Source organism: Sturnira hondurensis, unplaced genomic scaffold (assembly GCF_014824575.4).
Source record: "Sturnira hondurensis isolate 20B ecotype Veracruz unplaced genomic scaffold, ASM1482457v3 Scaffold0000780, whole genome shotgun sequence".
NCBI lineage: Eukaryota > Metazoa > Chordata > Mammalia > Chiroptera > Phyllostomidae > Sturnira > Sturnira hondurensis.
The window spans coordinates 17804305-17821768 of NW_028073411.1; the positions used below are offsets into that span (position 1 = coordinate 17804305).

The 17464-nt window shown below is 61.0% G+C and overlaps 2 protein-coding genes across 17 annotated transcripts in view; one reads left to right on the forward strand and one right to left on the reverse strand.

Moving 5' to 3' along the window:
* Window positions 1-34: 34 nt before the first annotated feature.
* SLC75A1 (solute carrier family 75 member 1) lies at window positions 35-3917 on the forward strand. 3 transcript variants are annotated; one of them, XM_037046736.1, is made up of 13 exons: window positions 35-127; window positions 565-765; window positions 871-967; window positions 1218-1321; window positions 1522-1680; window positions 1757-1918; window positions 2214-2322; window positions 2401-2512; window positions 2693-2801; window positions 2901-2991; window positions 3133-3180; window positions 3263-3352; window positions 3520-3917. In XM_037046736.1, the coding sequence occupies exons 2-13, from the start codon at window positions 592-594 to the stop codon at window positions 3633-3635; spliced, it is 1371 nt and encodes a 456-aa protein (XP_036902631.1). In that variant the 5' UTR covers window positions 35-127; window positions 565-591; the 3' UTR covers window positions 3636-3917. The 3 variants fall into 3 exon arrangements, with proteins under 3 accessions (XP_036902631.1, XP_036902639.1, XP_036902648.1); XM_037046744.1 differs by having other exon boundaries at window positions 41-127; window positions 548-765; XM_037046753.1 differs by having other exon boundaries at window positions 42-127; window positions 569-765.
* A 542-nt stretch (window positions 3918-4459) lies between these two features.
* Window positions 4460-17464, reverse strand: part of ADD1 (adducin 1) — an 82214-nt gene continuing 69209 nt past the window's right edge. For 6 of the 14 annotated variants that reach the window (XM_037046668.1, XM_037046700.1, XM_037046690.1 and 3 more), the window contains exons 11-16: window positions 14981-15082; window positions 14304-14393; window positions 13549-13641; window positions 9393-9549; window positions 8362-8448; window positions 4460-6271 (exon numbers count right to left, since the gene is read on the reverse strand). In XM_037046668.1, the coding sequence (XP_036902563.1) occupies window positions 5892-6271; window positions 8362-8448; window positions 9393-9549; window positions 13549-13641; window positions 14304-14393; window positions 14981-15082 (909 nt within the window). In that variant the 3' untranslated portion in view covers window positions 4460-5891. Of the gene's footprint in view, window positions 6272-7706; window positions 7742-8361; window positions 8449-9392; window positions 9550-13548; window positions 13642-14303; window positions 14394-14980; window positions 15083-17464 lie in introns of those variants that run through there. The other 8 variants (XM_037046714.1, XM_037046718.1, XM_037046705.1 and 5 more) reach the window with 5 other exon arrangements.

Sequence of the window (17464 nt, forward strand, 5' to 3'; positions counted from 1 at the left end):
GGCGGGGGAGTGGGCGTGGCCTGAGCGGCCGCCCCGCCCCGACAGCGTGCCTGGGTGGCCTTTCCGCATCCCTCTGTCCATCCCCACGTCCCTCAGTCGGTCGGTACGGAGCGTGGGGCCGCAGCAGGTATGGGCGGGGTCCCCGGTGTCCCAGGAGCCGAGCCCAGGGTGGGGGTAGGGGAGGCGGGGGTCGCGTTCTGCGGGGCCGGACCACCTCATGTCTGTCGGGGCCGCTTCTCACCGGGCCTCAGTTTCCCTGCCTGCTCCACAGGAGGATGTGGGCGGCTGCGCGGGGCGGGGTGGCGCCTGTGATCGGGGTGCCCCCACCCTGGTCCTGGGACGGTTGGCCTTGGTGGCTGCGGTTTCCTTGCGCAACCCGACTCTCCTACTGTCCGGGGTCGGGGGGAAGGGGTGGGGCAGACTTTCCTCGGACCGTGCTCCCTGGCTTTTGGTGGGTCCGGGGCGTGACGGGAGCAGGCAGACTCCGTTTCCCCCGTGGTAGGGCAGGTGTCTGGGGCTGGGGGTACCCCGAGGTGCCCTCCTGCAGACCCGCCACACCCCCAGTCAGGCCGGATCGGAGTGCCCCCAACCATGGGCTGGGGAGCCGGTGGAAGCTGTACTCCACGCCCACCAATCCGCCAGCAGCCTGGGTCCGAGACTCGCGTGATCACGGTGGTCTTCCTCGGCCTCCTGCTGGACCTCCTGGCCTTCACTCTGCTGCTGCCCCTGCTGCCCGGGCTGCTGGAGAGCCACAGCCGTGCCCACGTGAGCTCCCTGCCCTGTTCTGAGGCCTGACCCCCCACAGTGGCTGCCCACTGCCCCCAGCCCCTTGGGGACTCCCCAAGCTGGTCACGTTTCTTTGTCCCCCAGGACCCCCTCTATGGATCATGGCAGCGAGGGGTGGATTGGTTTGCCGCAGCCATCGGGATGCCAGCAGAGAAGAGGTACAACAGTGTCCTGTTTGGAGGTACGGCACTGGAGCCCCAGGCTGCCATCTTCCTAGAGCCTTCTCTCTCCACTCCCTGGGTTCCTGTCAATCCCAGGTCCTTGTCCACACCTTCTGACCCTCAGGCACAATCTGCTCCCTCCTGGACTGTCCACTCTCTGTCAGGGTCACTTGGGCTTCAGGTGCATGGCCTGGGGGTGCAGGACCAGTGTGACCAGATCCTTGGGGACTGAGACTGTGTTATATTGACTGTGGCTTCTGTTTCCTCCAGGTCTGATTGGCTCCGTCTTCTCAGCCCTGCAGTTCCTCTCAGCACCAGTCACAGGGGCCATCTCAGACTGCCTGGGGAGGCGCCCGGTGATGCTGTTGTCCCTGGTAAGGGCGGGGTGGGGCCAGTAGCTCCGGTGTCTAAGCCAGGCTACTACTGCTGCCAGGGGACATGGGGAACACGAGTGGCTCTTGGGTCCTCTGGAACCTGGCAGGGCCCCAGGGGTGCTGCTGGGCTTGCTGGCCCGCTCTGGGCCCCTCCTTGCTCTGGGTGACCTGCCTGCTCCTCTGCTCTGGCCCTGAGGCAGGCAGGTCTGGCCTCCTCTTATGCTGTGTGGGCGGCCTCGGGGAGCTTTGCAGCCTTCCTGGCCTCCAGGGTGATTGGCGGCATCAGCAAGGGGAATGTCAGCCTCTCCACGGCCATTGTGGCCGACCTGGGCTCTCCACCCGCCCGCAGCCGAGGCATGGTGAGTGCTCACACCAGGGGACGAGGGTGCCCGGGCCTGGGTCTCCCTCCGGGCTCAGGCAGCCTTCTCTCCTCAGGCAGCCCTCGGGGCGGCCTTCTCGCTGGGCTTCACCTTGGGCCCCATGCTGGGCGCCTCCCTGCCTGTGGAGACAGCGCCCTGGCTCGCCCTGCTCTTCACCGTCTCTGACCTGCTGTTTCTCTTCTGCTTCCTGCCGGAGACGCTGCCCCCGGAGAAGCGGGTACAGTGGGACCTAGAAACAACTGACAGGTCCTGGGGCTGGGGGCCCTTCGTGGGTGACAGTTTTGGGTGCCAGGGGAGGCCGGGCCATCCTCTCTCGGAATCCAGAAGCTGCTGGGGGTGCAGTGCCTCCCGGGTCCCTGTGCTCCCCAGGCCCCTTGTCTCTCAGGCCTGGCAGGTAACTGCAGGCCAGGCTGCTAGGGCCGAGCTGGTTTGGGTCATGCCCTCCCTGGGCTGCTGGACATAGGGACACCCCCAGGCCACTAGCAGGCCTCTTCAGTTACGCCTCCTGCCAGGCACCCTCCATCACCCTGGGGCTCCAAGCTGCTGCAGACCTGCTCAGCCCCCTGGCCTTGCTCCGCTTCTCTGCCGTGGCCCGTGGCCAGGACCCGCCCACTGGAGACAGTAAGGAGCAGCCTGCACGAAGGTGGAAGTCCCCTGACTGTTGACCGCTGGGCCTCACTCCCGCTCCTCTGCCCCCAGGCCTCAGCCACCTGCGCCGCCTGGGCCTGGTCTACTTCCTGTACCTCTTCCTGTTCTCGGGCCTGGAGTACACGCTAAGCTTCCTTGCACACCAGCGCTTCCAGTTCAGCAGGTGGGTGTGAGGACCCTTGTGGGACCCCACCTGGGGACACTCTGCCATCTCCCAGCCCTCCTCAGGTTCAGCCCAGGAACCTGGGCCAGGCAGTGGCTGTCAGCCTGGTTCCCCCTCTTGGCCAAGCCAGGCTGGGCAGCCAGCCGGCAGGCTGGGGCGCTAAGCCTCCCCCGCCCCCAGCCCGCAGCAGGGAAAGATGTTTCTCTTCATCGGACTCACCATGGCCACCATCCAGGGCGCCTACGCCCGGCGGATCAGCCCCGGCAGAGAAATTGCAGCCGTGAAGCGGGTATGGGGTGCCCCCCCCCCCGGGAATGGGAGCAGGCGGTTTCCTGAGCCCTGTGGAGTGGCCGGAGTGGGTCCTGAAATCTGCTTTGCACCCCTGCAGGCCATCCTGCTGCTGGTCCCTGCCTTCCTCCTCATCGGCTGGGGGCACACACTGCCTGTGCTGGGCCTGGGGCTCCTGCTCTACTCCTTCGGTGAGTGGGTCTGCCAGGGCGGGGGTGGAGCAGGGCGGGGGCGGGGGGGTGGCGGCCACGGACGGCTGTGAATCCTCTGGTTGTGAGCCCTTAGCCATTCCTTCGGACTGGCGGTGCCTCACTGATGCCCTCCACCCCCAGCTGCCGCTGTCGTGGTGCCCTGCCTGTCTTCCGTGGTCGCCGGCTATGGTGAGAAGCCCTTCCCGACCAAGGCCGTCCCACAATGGAAGAGGCCGCCCAGCATCTGATTGGCCCTCCCTCTCCCCCACAGGCTCGCCTGGGCAAAAGGGCACAGTCATGGGCACACTGCGGAGCCTGGGCGCCCTGGCCAGGGCGGTGGGGCCCATGGCGACTGCCTCAGGTGAGGGCTGCGGGCCTGGGGATCCAGGCCACTGCCCCTGGCGGGGACCTCCCACAGCTACCATCTTGGGTCCAGCTCCGTGCTGCCACCCCAGCCTCGGGTGGGGGGGTGGGGTGGCAGGTGGGGTCAGGGTGGGCTCATGTCACAGCCTGGCTGTCTCTCCACAGTGTACTGGCTGGTGGGTGCCCCAGCCTGCTTCACCATGTGCTCAGGGCTCTTCCTGCTCCCCTTCCTCCTCCTGCGGACCCTGCCACCTCCGGCACGCACGCTCAAGGCCGAGTAGCAGAGCCAGCCCCGCCCAGGCCGGCAGCTGAGACAGGAAGTCAGAGTCTGGACCAGGACCACCCCTGACTGCGACTGCTGGTCTGACCCTTCTTCTCCCGGGGCCCAGCCTAGGACGTCGCAGGGGCCCCTCCAACATCCCAGACCTGGGCAGCCCTGCCTGTTACACACAGTCAGGGACCCCAAAAACCTCGCAGGCTTCCGGTTTGCTTGTTTTTTTACACTTTGGAACAGGCGACCAGCCAGGCGTCTGAATGACAATAAAGCAGCTGTTTTGTAACAAGCGCCTTCCTCCGGGTACACAGCGTCCCTCCACACCCGCCACACCCTGAGCAGCAAGCAGGGGCAGCAGCGGCATCTGCGTGCCTGTCGGCTCCACTGACTGCAGAGCTGTCCCCTCTGCACCACCCGGTGAGGCGGGAAGTCAGACGCAGGTCCTTCCAAGGCAGGTCAGCAGACTGGGGAGGAGGGTCCCTCCTGCTGGGCTGTCCCTGACCCCACCTGCCCTCTTGGCCTCTGCCACACTGACCCCAGGGTCTGCTCTGACAGTAGAGGACACGGGACTGCATGGCTCTCTTTGGCTCTGGGCGCCCTGCCCAGCAGCCCCTGACCTGCACCGCCAGCTCCCAGGGAGGAGCGAGCAGCACGCCCAGGGCAGGGCGGCTCTGGGCTGGAAGTCCTCCCAGTGCAGAGGGGCCCACGGTGTTCCACCAAGAAGCAAAACACTTTGGGGTTTTTGGGAATCTGAGACAAACCTGCAAGTCCTATTAGGAAACCAAAGAGAAGGGATTAAAATGCATGACTGCTTCCTAAGTGCAGACAGGGTACAGGTTAAAGAACTTTATTTTGTGAGTGAGACGCGGTCCAACGAAGAAAGGACACGGCCTGTGTCTGTGTGTGCACGCGACTAAACCCCATGTTGTGATACAAAGTCAAAATAAACGACAAAAGGAAATGACAGTTGGGCACGTGTGGAATGAAGGGAGGGCCCGAGGAAGAGTCCAGGGCTGACTCAAGGACGGGGGAGCGGGGAGCGGGGAGCGGGGCTGCACCTGGGCCACAGTACATGGGAAAGGGGAGTGCTGGCCAGGGGGCTCAGAGCAGCCGGCAGTGCTGTGCAGTGCTGTGCAGCAGCTCCGGTCCTGCTGGGGTGTCGGACCTGTGGGGCTGAGCCACATCTGATGCTTCCCCAAGGGACAAGAGGGGGCAGGCAGGCTGGCACCAGGCAGCTCCTGGGAAGGGTCCCCTCAAGGAGTCCAGGCGGCTGCCTGCTGGCTCCCATGAAGGAGCTTTACGCCCTTTTCCAGGGGTCGGAATTTAAGTGAGAGTTCACGGACGTGAAGAAGAGCCAGCTAGGGCTCCACGAGTGACGGGGGCTCAGTGGCTGCAGGGCCACCCAGGGCCAACTTCTGCCTTGAGCTGCCCTTGGTCAAAACCAGGTCTGTCTCAGGACGAGGTTAAGAGCAGACCCCCTCTGTCCCCAAACCTCCCCCAAACAGGTGAAGAGAAAGTAACACAGAGTCACGATTTGTGTTCACAGCTGGCAATGTGAGATGAATTGCAAATCTGCTGAAAGAAAATTTTAGAAAGGACTCTTCCCCGACAGACACACCCTCCCTGTGACAGGAATCAAGAGACCCCAGTAAGACACTGAGCCCTGAATCTGATTCTGGCCGGGAGGGGCGGTCAGGCCATGCATAGGCTGCGCTGGGCGCACACAGGCCCATCTGCTGCTGGGTGTCCAGCTGAGCCCGCCCACCTCTCTGAGATCACCACCGCCCTGGGCCATTGGCAAGCTCAGGGGAGTTCTCACCAAGGCTATGTGTATGTGAGCAAAGTGAGGTCACCGAGCAGGTAACGCCAGCAGGAAAGTCTGAACCAGTCACCTGAGACCTTGGAGTGAAGGGGAGCCTAGCAGGGACAGAGCATGGTCACTTCACAACAGGAGGAGAGCAGGAGAGGTCAAGGCCAGAGCTGCAGGGACTCCGTGCAGCCAAAACTATGACCGAATGCCCCCAGGGAGCAGGACTTGAGGAGCAGACAGATGGGCGCAGAGGTGGACACAGGGACCAAGCCTCCCTAGACCCGAGGCTCTAACCCCGGCGCCAGGGGCAGCCTCTTGGAGCACAGGTGGCTAGCACCGGTCTGCGAGGGGCTGGGTCAGGCAGGGGTGGTCTCTAGCTACCTAGGGGCGGGCTCAGCACTCCGTTACCCAGGAAGACAATACAAGACACAGTTGGTTGGGACAGGACGGCCTTCAGCACTCACTCCTCTTCTTGCTCTTCTTCAGGAAGGAAGGGGTGCGGAACTTCTTCTTCTTTTTGGAAGGGGACTTGCCTGGAGACCCATCACTGCCTGGGTCTGCGGCAGCACCCTCCTCAGCGGTGGGGGAGGAGGCCTCCTCAGCGCCCGGGGCTGGGGCTGGGGCTGGGGCTGGGGCTGGCTCGGGGCTGGCCACAGCGGAGGACCTGGCGGGGCTTTGAGGGCCTTGGGCTTCGCCAAGCCCCTCTTCCTCCTCCTCGTCCAGTGTGGGGAAGCCAAGCACTTCTGAAGGCTCATCGGGGGACAGGTCTGGGAGAGTCGGCTTAGAGGTGGCGGCATCGCCGTCGTCTCCTAAAGCAGGGTCCCGAGGCAGGTCTGGTGGGCAGGGCAGGAGAGACAGGGTTAGGACGGCTGCCCAGCCCTCAAAGGGGAGCCTAAGGTGGGCATCACCCAGCACAGAAGCTGCCCCTGGCCTGACTCCAGAGTCTTCTACCAAGACAAGAGGAAGCAACTCGGAGTCAGGCTGCTCTACTCTGAGGCTGGATGGGAGCCCCTCGCGCCACACGCAGACTCAGTCTTGGGGAGGGTTCAGCCTCTTCTCGTGGGAGCCTGCTGACACCAGCAGCCTCTGTCCCCAGGCAGAGCGGTCAAGGCGAGCTGGGGAGGTGGCAGTGCGGCAGGTGCTGCACTCAACCCTTGAGGCAAGGTCTGCTCTAGAACCCCGGAGCACGCAGGAGCGACCCTGAAAGTGAGCCTCAACTTGGGGGCACCACACCTGGCCTCCCCTAAGGAGAAAACCGTGGAAAGCGATGGCAGCCCGTGGAAACCCCAGTTCACTCCCAGACCATGTGCGAATCAGCATCGAATCAACAAAGCCACGCTGGGCGGGAGGGTTAATTAAAGGAAGGGATCAGGGAGGGAGAGGGGCAAAAATCAAGCCACTGAATGGTCTGCAGGGGACACCTAAGGGACACTGTGTAACTTGTCTTCAGAAAACAGCTGCAGGCTGGTGTGGAGTGAAGATCCCCATCGTCAGGCTGCATTGAGAGGGGAGCTGGTTTTACACTTTTTAAGAAGAGCCTACAAAGTCCCAAGTGACTAACAGGTTATGAGCACCAGACCATTCAGACCTTCAGCAATCAGGCCAAACCTCGGGCGGTGACGGGAGGAGAGCTGGTGTGGGTGACAAGTGGCCACTGGAGGCTGCAAACACCGGGCGCCGGGCCCTGGTGGCTGGCACAGCCCCAGGGTAACTGACAGCCCACCCTTGAGGACCTGGCATGGCAGGAAGTTAGGGGTCACTCTGCAAAGCGTGCAGAGGTGGCCTCTGGATGCTCACAGAAACCTTTATCATTGGACCAAACGTCACATTAAAAAATAGCACCAAATGTCACTCTTCTGTCCTGAGCTCAAAGATCCAAACACATGTGACTCCCATGTGGCAGATGGCGAAACCCCACTCTGTCTGAACCTCCCCTGGACTTGTGTCTTCAGCCCCCAGCAACCCCGGGTCTCAAAGACCGGACAGGACGACAGGCTGCTACGGGACTTCTGAGACCCAGGGTGCTCAGCCCACACTGCCACCGTGGCCCATGGGAGCCCTAAGTGGGGGCTGCCCACCACACAGCTCTCGGGTGACCAAGCCCCTTCCAGGAAGGCCACTGCCCAGAATAGAAGGACTGGGTACCAAGGTGGGGAAAGCGGGGTAGGACAATGTTTTTATTTTGAATAAACAGAAAGCAAAAGGCAATAAGCAACAAAGCAGCAGAGTGAGGCAAAGCACAGGGCGCCCGCCGGCAGGCGGTACTTACTATGGTAACAGGTACTCTTTAGCACATCCTCCTGCTCGCAACGCAGCCACAAGAAGAGAAAAGCACAGGGAGAGAATCTATGCACTCAGTCACAGCCACCGGGCACCGGAGGAGAATGGCCAAGCCATTCTTGTGGACATGGACGGGGTGGAAGGTGAGCCACAGGCTCCCAACGGACACAGGGAGCATGACGTACAAGACCAGGGACAGACACGGAGGCCACACACCACAGTCATGCAGTGGGCGGTCTGAGAGGCCGACAAAAGCCAGCACTCCCCACGGACTGATAACACAGCAGGTCCAATGATGTCTTGTGCCCAGACAGCTCGGAGGACATTTCCAGAAGCGTGGTCCAAGCAGCAAAGGTTTGGAAATGTGCAAAGTCTGTCCTCCCACCGAGGGACATCTTACGGATGCTCTGCTTTGCCTCGAGTCACCCAGGACACAGCCAAAGCAGGGGCGGCACAAGCCGAGGCCCAGAGCCTCGTGCCAGCCAGCGCCCACACAAAGGCACATGTCCTCACTAGCATCAGCTGCCTTCCTTCACTGGATGGAACACGCAGCCCGCCCCCCATTCCTCGCCTCCCTGTGGGTACAGGGCCCTGCACCCACCCTCACCGGGGCAGCCTCGCCCACCCCCAGCCCAGAGCTCACCTTCATCCAGCTTGACAGGGGTGCTGGAGGCGGCAGGGCGCTCTGGAGGACTACCGCCTCTCTGCTCCGCGGTCTCGTCCACACTCTCTGCAGGGGACAGAAGGTGAGAAAGGCAAGTTAAGACGCCGCCAGGAGCCTGCATCCCCTCAGGAGCAGGTGGCCCTCTGCCGCCGCAGGGAGGACGGGCCTCTGAGGGCGCATCCAAAAGGCCAGGAAGGGCTCACACCCACGGCTGTCTGCACCCTTCTCCACCTCCCTCCCTGACAGAGGAGGGTGAAGGAAGTCCAGCATCACTGGGGTGTGGATCTAGATTTCAGAAAGAGTTCACCAACTCTGGACTCAACGTTAACTTCTATTCGTACTCGCACCAGAGTCTGCCCAGCTGTCGGTGACCCATGGCACTGCTGCCCTCCAGCAAGCGGCCCTCTCCTCTGCTGAGCAGGCAGCCCGGGCCCCCGGCTCCGCACCACCTCCAGGGAGACCACGGGAGCATTACTGTAGTCTGCATTATTCAGTTTTTTCATGCAGAGCATTTTCCACCAGGAGTGGAAACTTGGTGACTGTAACACCTATGTCCCTTCTGTAAAGTGCCACAAGCTGGGGAGGACCAGGGGAACTTCCGGGACCGCAATCCAGGACCCAGCAGGCCCCACGTCCCCCCTCCTCCTCCCTGCCTCACCCGTGTCCTCATGGGAACTTCTGACGACCAGGGCACCTCCTGGCCTGGCCCTCTGCCCTGGCGTGAGACAGCACACTGGAGCCCAGCAGTGGGCACTGATCAGTGGAGTGCTCAGCCGTCACCTCTCCCACATGCACTGTGGGTCCCCAAGTACAGCACTTGCAGGTGGGTCTGACCTGTTCTCTCAGGGCCCACCTGAGGAGGAGGGAGGAGGGAGGAGGGAGGAGGGAGGAGGGGGGCACGGGAACCCTCTGTCCTGAACCGGACAGGATGCCTGGGCCACAGAGGCACTCCCTGCACAGCTAGCCACGCTGAACCGGCCGCGGTGCCAGCCCTCTGCTCGAGTGCTCACCTGAGGGGCCCTTGTGCTTGCGCTCCACCTCCCTGCGGTACTCCTCCAGCTCCTGGTCGGTGAGCGTGGTGAAGGGGTTGGGGCCCGTGGTGCTCACGATGACGTGGGGCTGGTACTCCTTCTCAATGATGGCCTTGGAGGCTGTCACCAGCTCCCCCTGAGGACAGAGAGGGAGGCCAGGTCTGAGGGAGCCCTGCCACGGGGACGCCCTCCTCCCAGCCGGGCTGCAGGCAGGTGGGGCAGGCAGCCCTCCGGGGTACACACAGCCCTGCAGCGCAGGCTGAGCCACAGCCTTCAGTGGGAGCAGATGGAGAAATGCTTCTGACTCAATAAAGTGCATGTAACAGGGGAAGAGTCCTGGAAGGTCCTCAGGTTTCGTAAGCAATGGCAGCAAGGTGCAGATGGAGCAGGGAGCACCTCACCCACCGACAGGGCGCGTGGGCTTCACAGATCCACCCCACCCTCCCCGCCATCACAGAGCCACAGACCACTGCACTCAGGCGAGGCTGCTGCTGGGTCTGCTCCATTCTGAGCACAGATAACTCTAACTCTGCTCTTCTCACAGAAACACCGTGCCTGAGTCTGAGGGATTTGGGAAACTGAGAATGTGTGGAAGAGACGAAAAAGCATAGCACTGTGCGGTGCCCAGGCGCCTCCCAGACCACGTCCAGTCTCCCAGGAGGAGGCAGCCCCAGCAGGGTGGCTGGTCACAGGGGGTGGGACAGGCCCTGGGAGAGGGGGAGGGCGCCAGGTGGGCAGCCCTTGGGGCTGTGAAGCCTATCAGGCACTCCCTCGCCCCAGCACAGCTCTGTGCCCCACGGCTCAGCCTGCTCAGCCCCAAGTGCCCAGGGGCTCACCTCTGAGAGTTAACAGGGACTCACGCACGTGCCCATTGCTCAACGAGAGCTTCCAACAACAGCTGAGGACAAGAGAGTCCAAAACCCCTGTGACCCCAGGCCCGCCCCATCAGCACTCTCCTCAGCGAGGGGTGAGCCTCAGAGGCAGGCAGCATCCTGGCCAGGTGCACACAGAGCCAGACCGAGGCCGGGGGAGCCTGGGCTGAGCGGCCCCGGTCCTGTGAGCTAGGTACCAAGTGTCTGGAGCACTCCCAGGGGATAGAAGAAAAGGGCCTGCTGAAAGCAGCAACCTGTGCTCAGAGAGACTCAAGATGCAAGATCGCCTGGGTGGGCGGGCTTCTTTCAGACCAGGCCTGACCCAAGTCAACCAGCTTCTCATTCAGAGGCAGCCCGGCCTCCCAAGACAGGGACTTGAACCCTCCTCTGCCACCCAGTAGCCCTGTAGCCTCAGACAAGCCCCCTCCTGTCCACAGGCCTGTTTTTACCATCCACTGCAACCTGGCTAGCAGCCCGTGCACCCTGGTATCACTGCCCATAAAAGAGGAAGGTGACAGGAGATCTGAGAGAAAGGCACACATCCATTGAAGTCAAACGTTCAAAATCAGTGAAGGAAAACCATCAAGACCTGACCACCACAGGGATACCCCTTGGACAACGAGGCCCCAGGGCCCTTCCTGCGCCAGGACACCTGGCCCTCCAGGCACCATATGGCTGCTTCTGGCCACTGCTGGCAGGGGCTTCCTCCCCAGTGGGGGCCAAGCTGGCGTTAGAAAAAAGAGCAATGCTCAAGGATGCAGAGAAAAACACACCCTGTGGGAGCCACCCAGCTGTGAAGTCGGGTGTGAATGTGGAGGCTCTGGCTACAGCCCTAAGGTCCAGCCCCCACCACGGGCCCTGAGCAGAGCAGATGCCCAGCTGCTCCTCTGCCTGGGGCCGAGGCAGCCTGCGTGGGGTGACAGGCCTCTTACACAGCACAAACCTGGGATGGTGATCTGACCTCTCTGAGCATCGGGCTTTCATCTGCAAAGCCTACACAGACTCGAATTTACGTTCTTGCTCCTGGGCCAAGCATATACTAGGCACTGAACCCCAAGTTCCCTGTGAGTCCTCGAGGCAGCCCCAGGCCCCTCACGCTTGTCGGGCAGCACAAAGGGGGCAGGTGCGTGGCCCTGCGTGCACAGGGATGCAGCAAAACGGGCCCTGGGGGCTGCGCACACCCCACAGCAGAATTCCTCACTGTGCTGAACAGCTTTCAGCGCACACTGCGAACCTTCACGCCCCGCTCTCCAACGACTCAAATCCAGAAGGCGGCCAGAGTGACCGTGCTCCAGCACGCGCGGCGCTGAGTCAGAGAGGCCTTGGCTGGGCTTCCTGGGTCTTGGGCACTGGTGAGCAGGGTGTGGCTGGGGGCTTACTGCCCCTTCTTCTGTCAGAAGACAAGGGGGAGACAGAAGCAAAGGGAAGACCTTCCAGGAAGACCCAAACCTCCTTGGCCCCACGCGCCCACTCCTCGGGCTCTTTGTTGGGGAGCAGGGATCTGCAGGCTTGCTCACCGGAGACAGGACATCTGTGGGGCAGTGACAGACATGGTCCTTTCATCTGGTCAAGGACAAGCTCACCTTGCCAGTGAGCAGTGCCACCTTTCAAAAGGAGCACTGTGACCTGTGCTCAGTGGTCCACACACAACACAGAAACGACCCCCATCAGCAGCACTGAGGTCACAGCACACCCTCACCATCAGATGAAGTGCACTCTGTCACAGGAAGAAGGCCAAGGGTGCAAATATGAGCCTCCAGAAGAGGGCAATGGGGAAAACACAAGCCGGAGCAGGGTCTCTACATAGGGCATGTCCTCTGCTGGGCTCGGCACAGACTCCCAGGGTCCAGTCTGGTGCTCAGCCCTATAAAGGACGCAGGACTCACTGGGAATCCCACCCCCACAGCCAGCCAGGGAGGGGCCCCGCACCCACACTCCATGAACTGTAACTGTGATGCACACCCAAACGAGAGCACCACTGGACAGAGCAAAACCAGAACTGAGACTGGAGGAGGGACTGGCATACACAGCAGCCTCCCAGACAGTGGGCCTGTCTGCCATCTAGGCAGGCAGCCGTAAAGTCACAAACAGAAAGCACTACGTGAGGTCCGATGCCAGAGAGCCTGCCCGAGTCGGCTCTCTCTGCTGCAAAGCTGGAGGGCTGTGCCGCTCGGTAAGCCCCCGGGGCTCGCAGACTGCACATGCCTACACAGTCTGAGATAAAAGAACGAGAATCTAACAAGACCACACAGTACGGAAGCACGAAAACCAAGTGGACAGGCAAGAGGCCATCTCTTTCCCACAGTCTAAGAAGCTCCTCCAAGAACGGTTGCAGAAAATACATTTTAAGGACAAGAGGAAATGAGACCTGTGAAAATACTACATAAATATGCAAAATAATGTCCTTAACAAGGATTCCACACAGGATGTGGGATGTCTGCAACGAACCAGCCCCTCTGTGGCAACTGGAACACGGGTGAGATGGCACTTGCACCTCCCGGGAGGTGTGCTAACCGACAGACACAGACCCCCGAAGCTCCTCTGGACACGGGTGAACACCTGAGGCCCTCGCCCTGCCCCTCGCCCTGCCCCCTGCCTCGGCACCGCCGTCTGCACACCAGCAGCCTCAAAGCTTGCGGCAGGCGGGTCTCCCACCTGGGCACATGATGCCAGACGGATTTTCCCCTACTGAACATGTCAGGTATGCGTGTACAAGGAGAACTGTAATTTGGGGTTTCAAATTTTCACAAGTCTTTTTCCCTCCTGCAACATTAAAAAATTACCAAGGTTTTTTTTTAAAGGTCAAAACAAATACACTTCATCCACAAGGGCTGATGAAGACGGTCCTGCTTCATTCCCTACTTCTGTGAAGTGACGTCTTCCAATCACACCACCTCCAATGGCACGTTTGTCACAGGAGGGTCGCAGCTGAGCAGGTGAAGGGGAAATTCCCACGGGCAGTGCCAGCACTGACCAGAGTCACACGTGGAACTTGAGAAAAGGACCCCAGCGCTAAAACTGCCACCTTTCCACAACAACGGAGAACGCTGAAAACCGTAGCAGTCACTTCTCAGCGAACGTGGTGACTGCAGAACGGAGCGGGCAGGACAGAACCTTCCGTACCGCCTCCCAAATGACTCGGCCACCAGTGTGCGGTCAGACCCCTGCCAGTCACTACCACACGCAGTGGGGCTGACAGGGCGGGGTGGGCGGGCAGAAGGCAGCATGTGCCAGCAGGCAGTCAAGGGCAGGGCAGTGAGTACCTTTCTAAAAGAGAGGGGTTTAGCTGGACTAAAGGTCTGCTCTGTGAGCTCGAGCCCTTCGATTGTCTCCGTGCAGTCGGACAGGGGCGCGTCCTGCAACAGTAAACTCAGTGAGCAGAGCCCCAGGCCCAGCCTGAAGTACCGACCGAGCCCACAGGATGGCGCCACCAAGAGCATGCAGCAGAGACAGCCCTCACAGGGAGGGCGCAAGGAATGGGGTGGGGTTGGGGGAGGTCACACATGTGACCCTTGAGTCAGGAGCACAGCTGGCCACTCAGAAGAGGAAGTGACCACCACCTACCCTGCAGTCACGTGTAAGGTTTCAGGGGCAACTGCTTACACGGTTACCCTCAACGGGCCCCGAGGAGCTGTCCCTTTATAGCAGTGTGGGTCACTGCAGACCACACTGACGGGCGCCCTCTGCGGCCACCTTCCCCAAGCAGCACTGGGCTGCAGACAGCAACGTGCACAAGAGCCAGTCTGCCAAACCCCTCACCTAGCACTTTGCATGGGGCAGCGCACTCCAGCCAGGCGAGTGGCCCCCAGGCGGCTGTGCGGCCCCGCGCAGGCATGCACTGCACGGGGCGGACTGGAGGGGACGTGCCCCAGGCATGCTCGTGCTTGGCCTAGCACCCAGGGAAACACAGCCGAGACTGCTTATCACGAAGGTTTCCAACAAAGACTGTTGCCTAAAACACTTACCTCACAGTCACGCTCTCCCACCTTAAGAGTAACGAGAATTTCTGAGCGCTCACCTGGATGAGGCTCCTGTCCATCATCACACCAGACAAAACCTGGGACTGGGGGCCGGCCGTCTTAATGTCCTGGAAGTTCTGCTCTCGGATCTGAGGATGGCAAGAGGGAGAAACACGAATCAACAGCACAGAGACACTGCGCCAGGACTGGGACTCACGCCCACTGCCACGTGCCAGCTGCACCTCCTGTGTGCCCTGCCCACACTCGTCCTGCGTGACCGCCCCGCCTGCTATGTGGCGCTGATCCCACCAGCTCAGGAGCCGTGGGTCAGAGGGCAGGGAGGGGCCCATCCCTACATTCAGTACCCTGGATGCCTGGGGCAAGAAGCAATCCCTCACTTGAGGGGACATTCCCTGTGTGTCCACCGTACTGGGACACTGAACAGGGCAGATCTGTGTTCTGACAAACCACATGTGCACAGCTCTCCACCGAACCCGGGGAGGCAGGAGCAGGCTGTGCAGCCTCCGGCTCCACCCTGCTGTGTGAGCGGCAGGTGAAGAACCAGGGCCCCCAGCTGCCTGCGCTCTCATGGCACACTGCAGACGCAGCGCACCGGTGACCTCAGTCGCAACGGTGGTGGCAGAGGTCCTCGGCCAGAGCACACACTCCCACCCCTGCAGCAGCAAGCAGCCGTCCGCCCGCTGCGGCCTCCACCCTCCCACACCAGAGCACGCACCTTGTTCCTCATCTCCTGGACCTCTCTCGGGTTTGTGTTCAACGGCACAAACAGGTTAGGGACGGCAGAGGTGGCGGTTCTCTGTCCATCCTCTTTAGTCCACTGCAACATCAAGAACAGGCGGGATGTCAGAGCCGGGCGGTGGGAAGCAACACCACAGCATCCAACCTGTCCAGCTCCTCTCACACTGGTCATGCACTGAACGTGACAGAGAGTGAACCAATGCCCACACCCCTGTGCCCTGCAGCCCTCGGATGGGGCCGGGCGTGTCCGGACAGACACCAGGAGTGGTGGAGGCCAGAGTTGTGACTGAGCGGCCTGGGCCATTGAGAAAGCCCAGCTGGAATCTGAGGTCTGACACAGGCTGACGACAGACAGCTGTGCCTGCAACTCCCAAGGGCTTGCCAGTGGGACCCTTCAGAGCACATTGGTTCACTGCTCTGAGCGTCGTTGACACCAAAGCCAGCTGGAAGCGTGAGATGACAGGGTCGTGGGAAGCGCTGTGACGTGCCACCCACAGGGAGGGACGACTCGGCACTGGGAGGCAAGAGTGGGCATCACCAAAGTTCTGCATTGCAATAAACTGCACATGGGAATGCACTGCTGCGTGGCTGTTTCAGCCCAAGAAATTTGCTGCATGAACACTTATGCACCCGGTGGAAGATTTGGTGATGTGAAATATTTTATATAACTTTGTACTGTGTTACAAAAATATCCCAAACGAACTTGAAGCGCTATGGCCCTCACCAGAAGGCTGTTTCAGGTGTCAGTGCACATCGCCAGCACCCGCACCTTTCACATTTGTGTCTCGAATTGAACGTGGCCTTTTCACTCACCCTGGAATTCTGAGGCATGAGCAGGCACTGAGCGTTAAAACAAGCCCCCTTAGAGAGCAAACGTTATGCTTCTCAGTGTTTTCAAGAGGCGCCAAGGAGCCATAAACAGTGAGACTCAAAAGAAAGCAGCGGGGGCGGTGGGGCTCAGCCCCTGTGGGGGGTGAGATGGGCGTGGAGCCGGGAGGTACTCACTGATGCCATCTTCAGATTAGACAACTCCAGCTTTTCAGTAAAGGCAATTTTCAGTCAAAACATGAAAACAGCAACCTCGGGAGCTTGACGCATTTGCAAACTTGAAATGATTATTGTAAGTGAACATACCAACCTGGGAGCGTGCACGGTGTGTCCCTCCAGAACCAGACATACGTTCCAGGGCTGACCTAGGTTTCCCTCCACGTCAGCACTGACTACAACACCCCAACACACCCACCCCTTTTCACGCGAACAGTAAACGCAGCTCCAAGCCGTAGCTACACACAGACTCCGGAACAATTCAGCCGGGCACGCAGCCCCGTGTACTGAGACCAGGAGCACAAAGTTGCTTAGGCCCGCTCCCTTTCACAAGTGAGATCAATCAAACGAAACAAATGATGTGCACAAGGAAAAGGGGGGAGGGGGAGAAGGAGGGAGGGCAGAAGGGCAAAGGCAGGGAGGAGAAGGGATGGGCTTGAACCAGAGCCCCTGCCCACACAGGTGGCACAGAGCTCGCTCCCCAGCTGGGCACCAGGAAGACACCAGGACCACCTGGGAGCACAGGATTCCCTCCCCAACACGTCTGTGGGGTAAGACGCGGGACAGGAGGCTCCATGTGCTGACAGGAACCCAATTTGTCGGGACAGCCGAGCTCATCTCATCTGCACTACAGGGCTAGTCACGCAGAGGGGGTTTGTCCCGCCTCCGCGTCCACAGGACCCCACTGCAGGAGCAGGGGGCTGCCACAGGCTGGGGGAGGGGCCCTGCAGACCGTCTTCACAGAGGCGGCTGAGTGCCAGGCCCCGAGAGTGGCTCGGGGTTGGGTGGCCACGGGCGTGAGGCACGCCAGCAGCAGCCACCTGCCACGGGTGCCTGTGCTGCACTTGGGTCATGCCGCACCCAGCAGGGGCCCGAAGACTCTCCGCAATGGCCGTCTACTCACATGCACAGTCCATGCAGGAGGCAGCTGCCGAGGGCGTTCGGAGGCTTTGGGACAGAAGCAGGGAAGGCTAACGAGAGGATTGGTCAGCGAGAGCCCGCCAGGGGCCCTGAGGGGAAACTGCTTAAGAAAGCACTAGAGACTCGACAGAGCAGAGGCAGCGACGTCCGGACACCACGGGTGCCGACGGCACAGAGCAGGCAGGCTCCAGCCGAGCTGCCCTGCGGTGCTCGGAGTGTTAAGATTCCTCGGAGACAAGACGAGTTACACGGCAGCTCCTAGGGTTGGGTTAATACACGAGTTAGTTGGTACTTCTGCTACGAACAAAGGTGCAGTTACTAGAGAAGAACAATGTATCTTAAGCAGTTTCAAGCAGACAGCATTGTGTGCATTATGACTGATGCATTAAGTGGGTGTGGGCTCCAGCTGTGGAAGGTTAACGGGAAGGTTTGCCTCAAACCGGGTCAGCAGGGCTGGTTCCCAAAGCCTCCGAAGCCCCAGCTACCCAACTTGCTC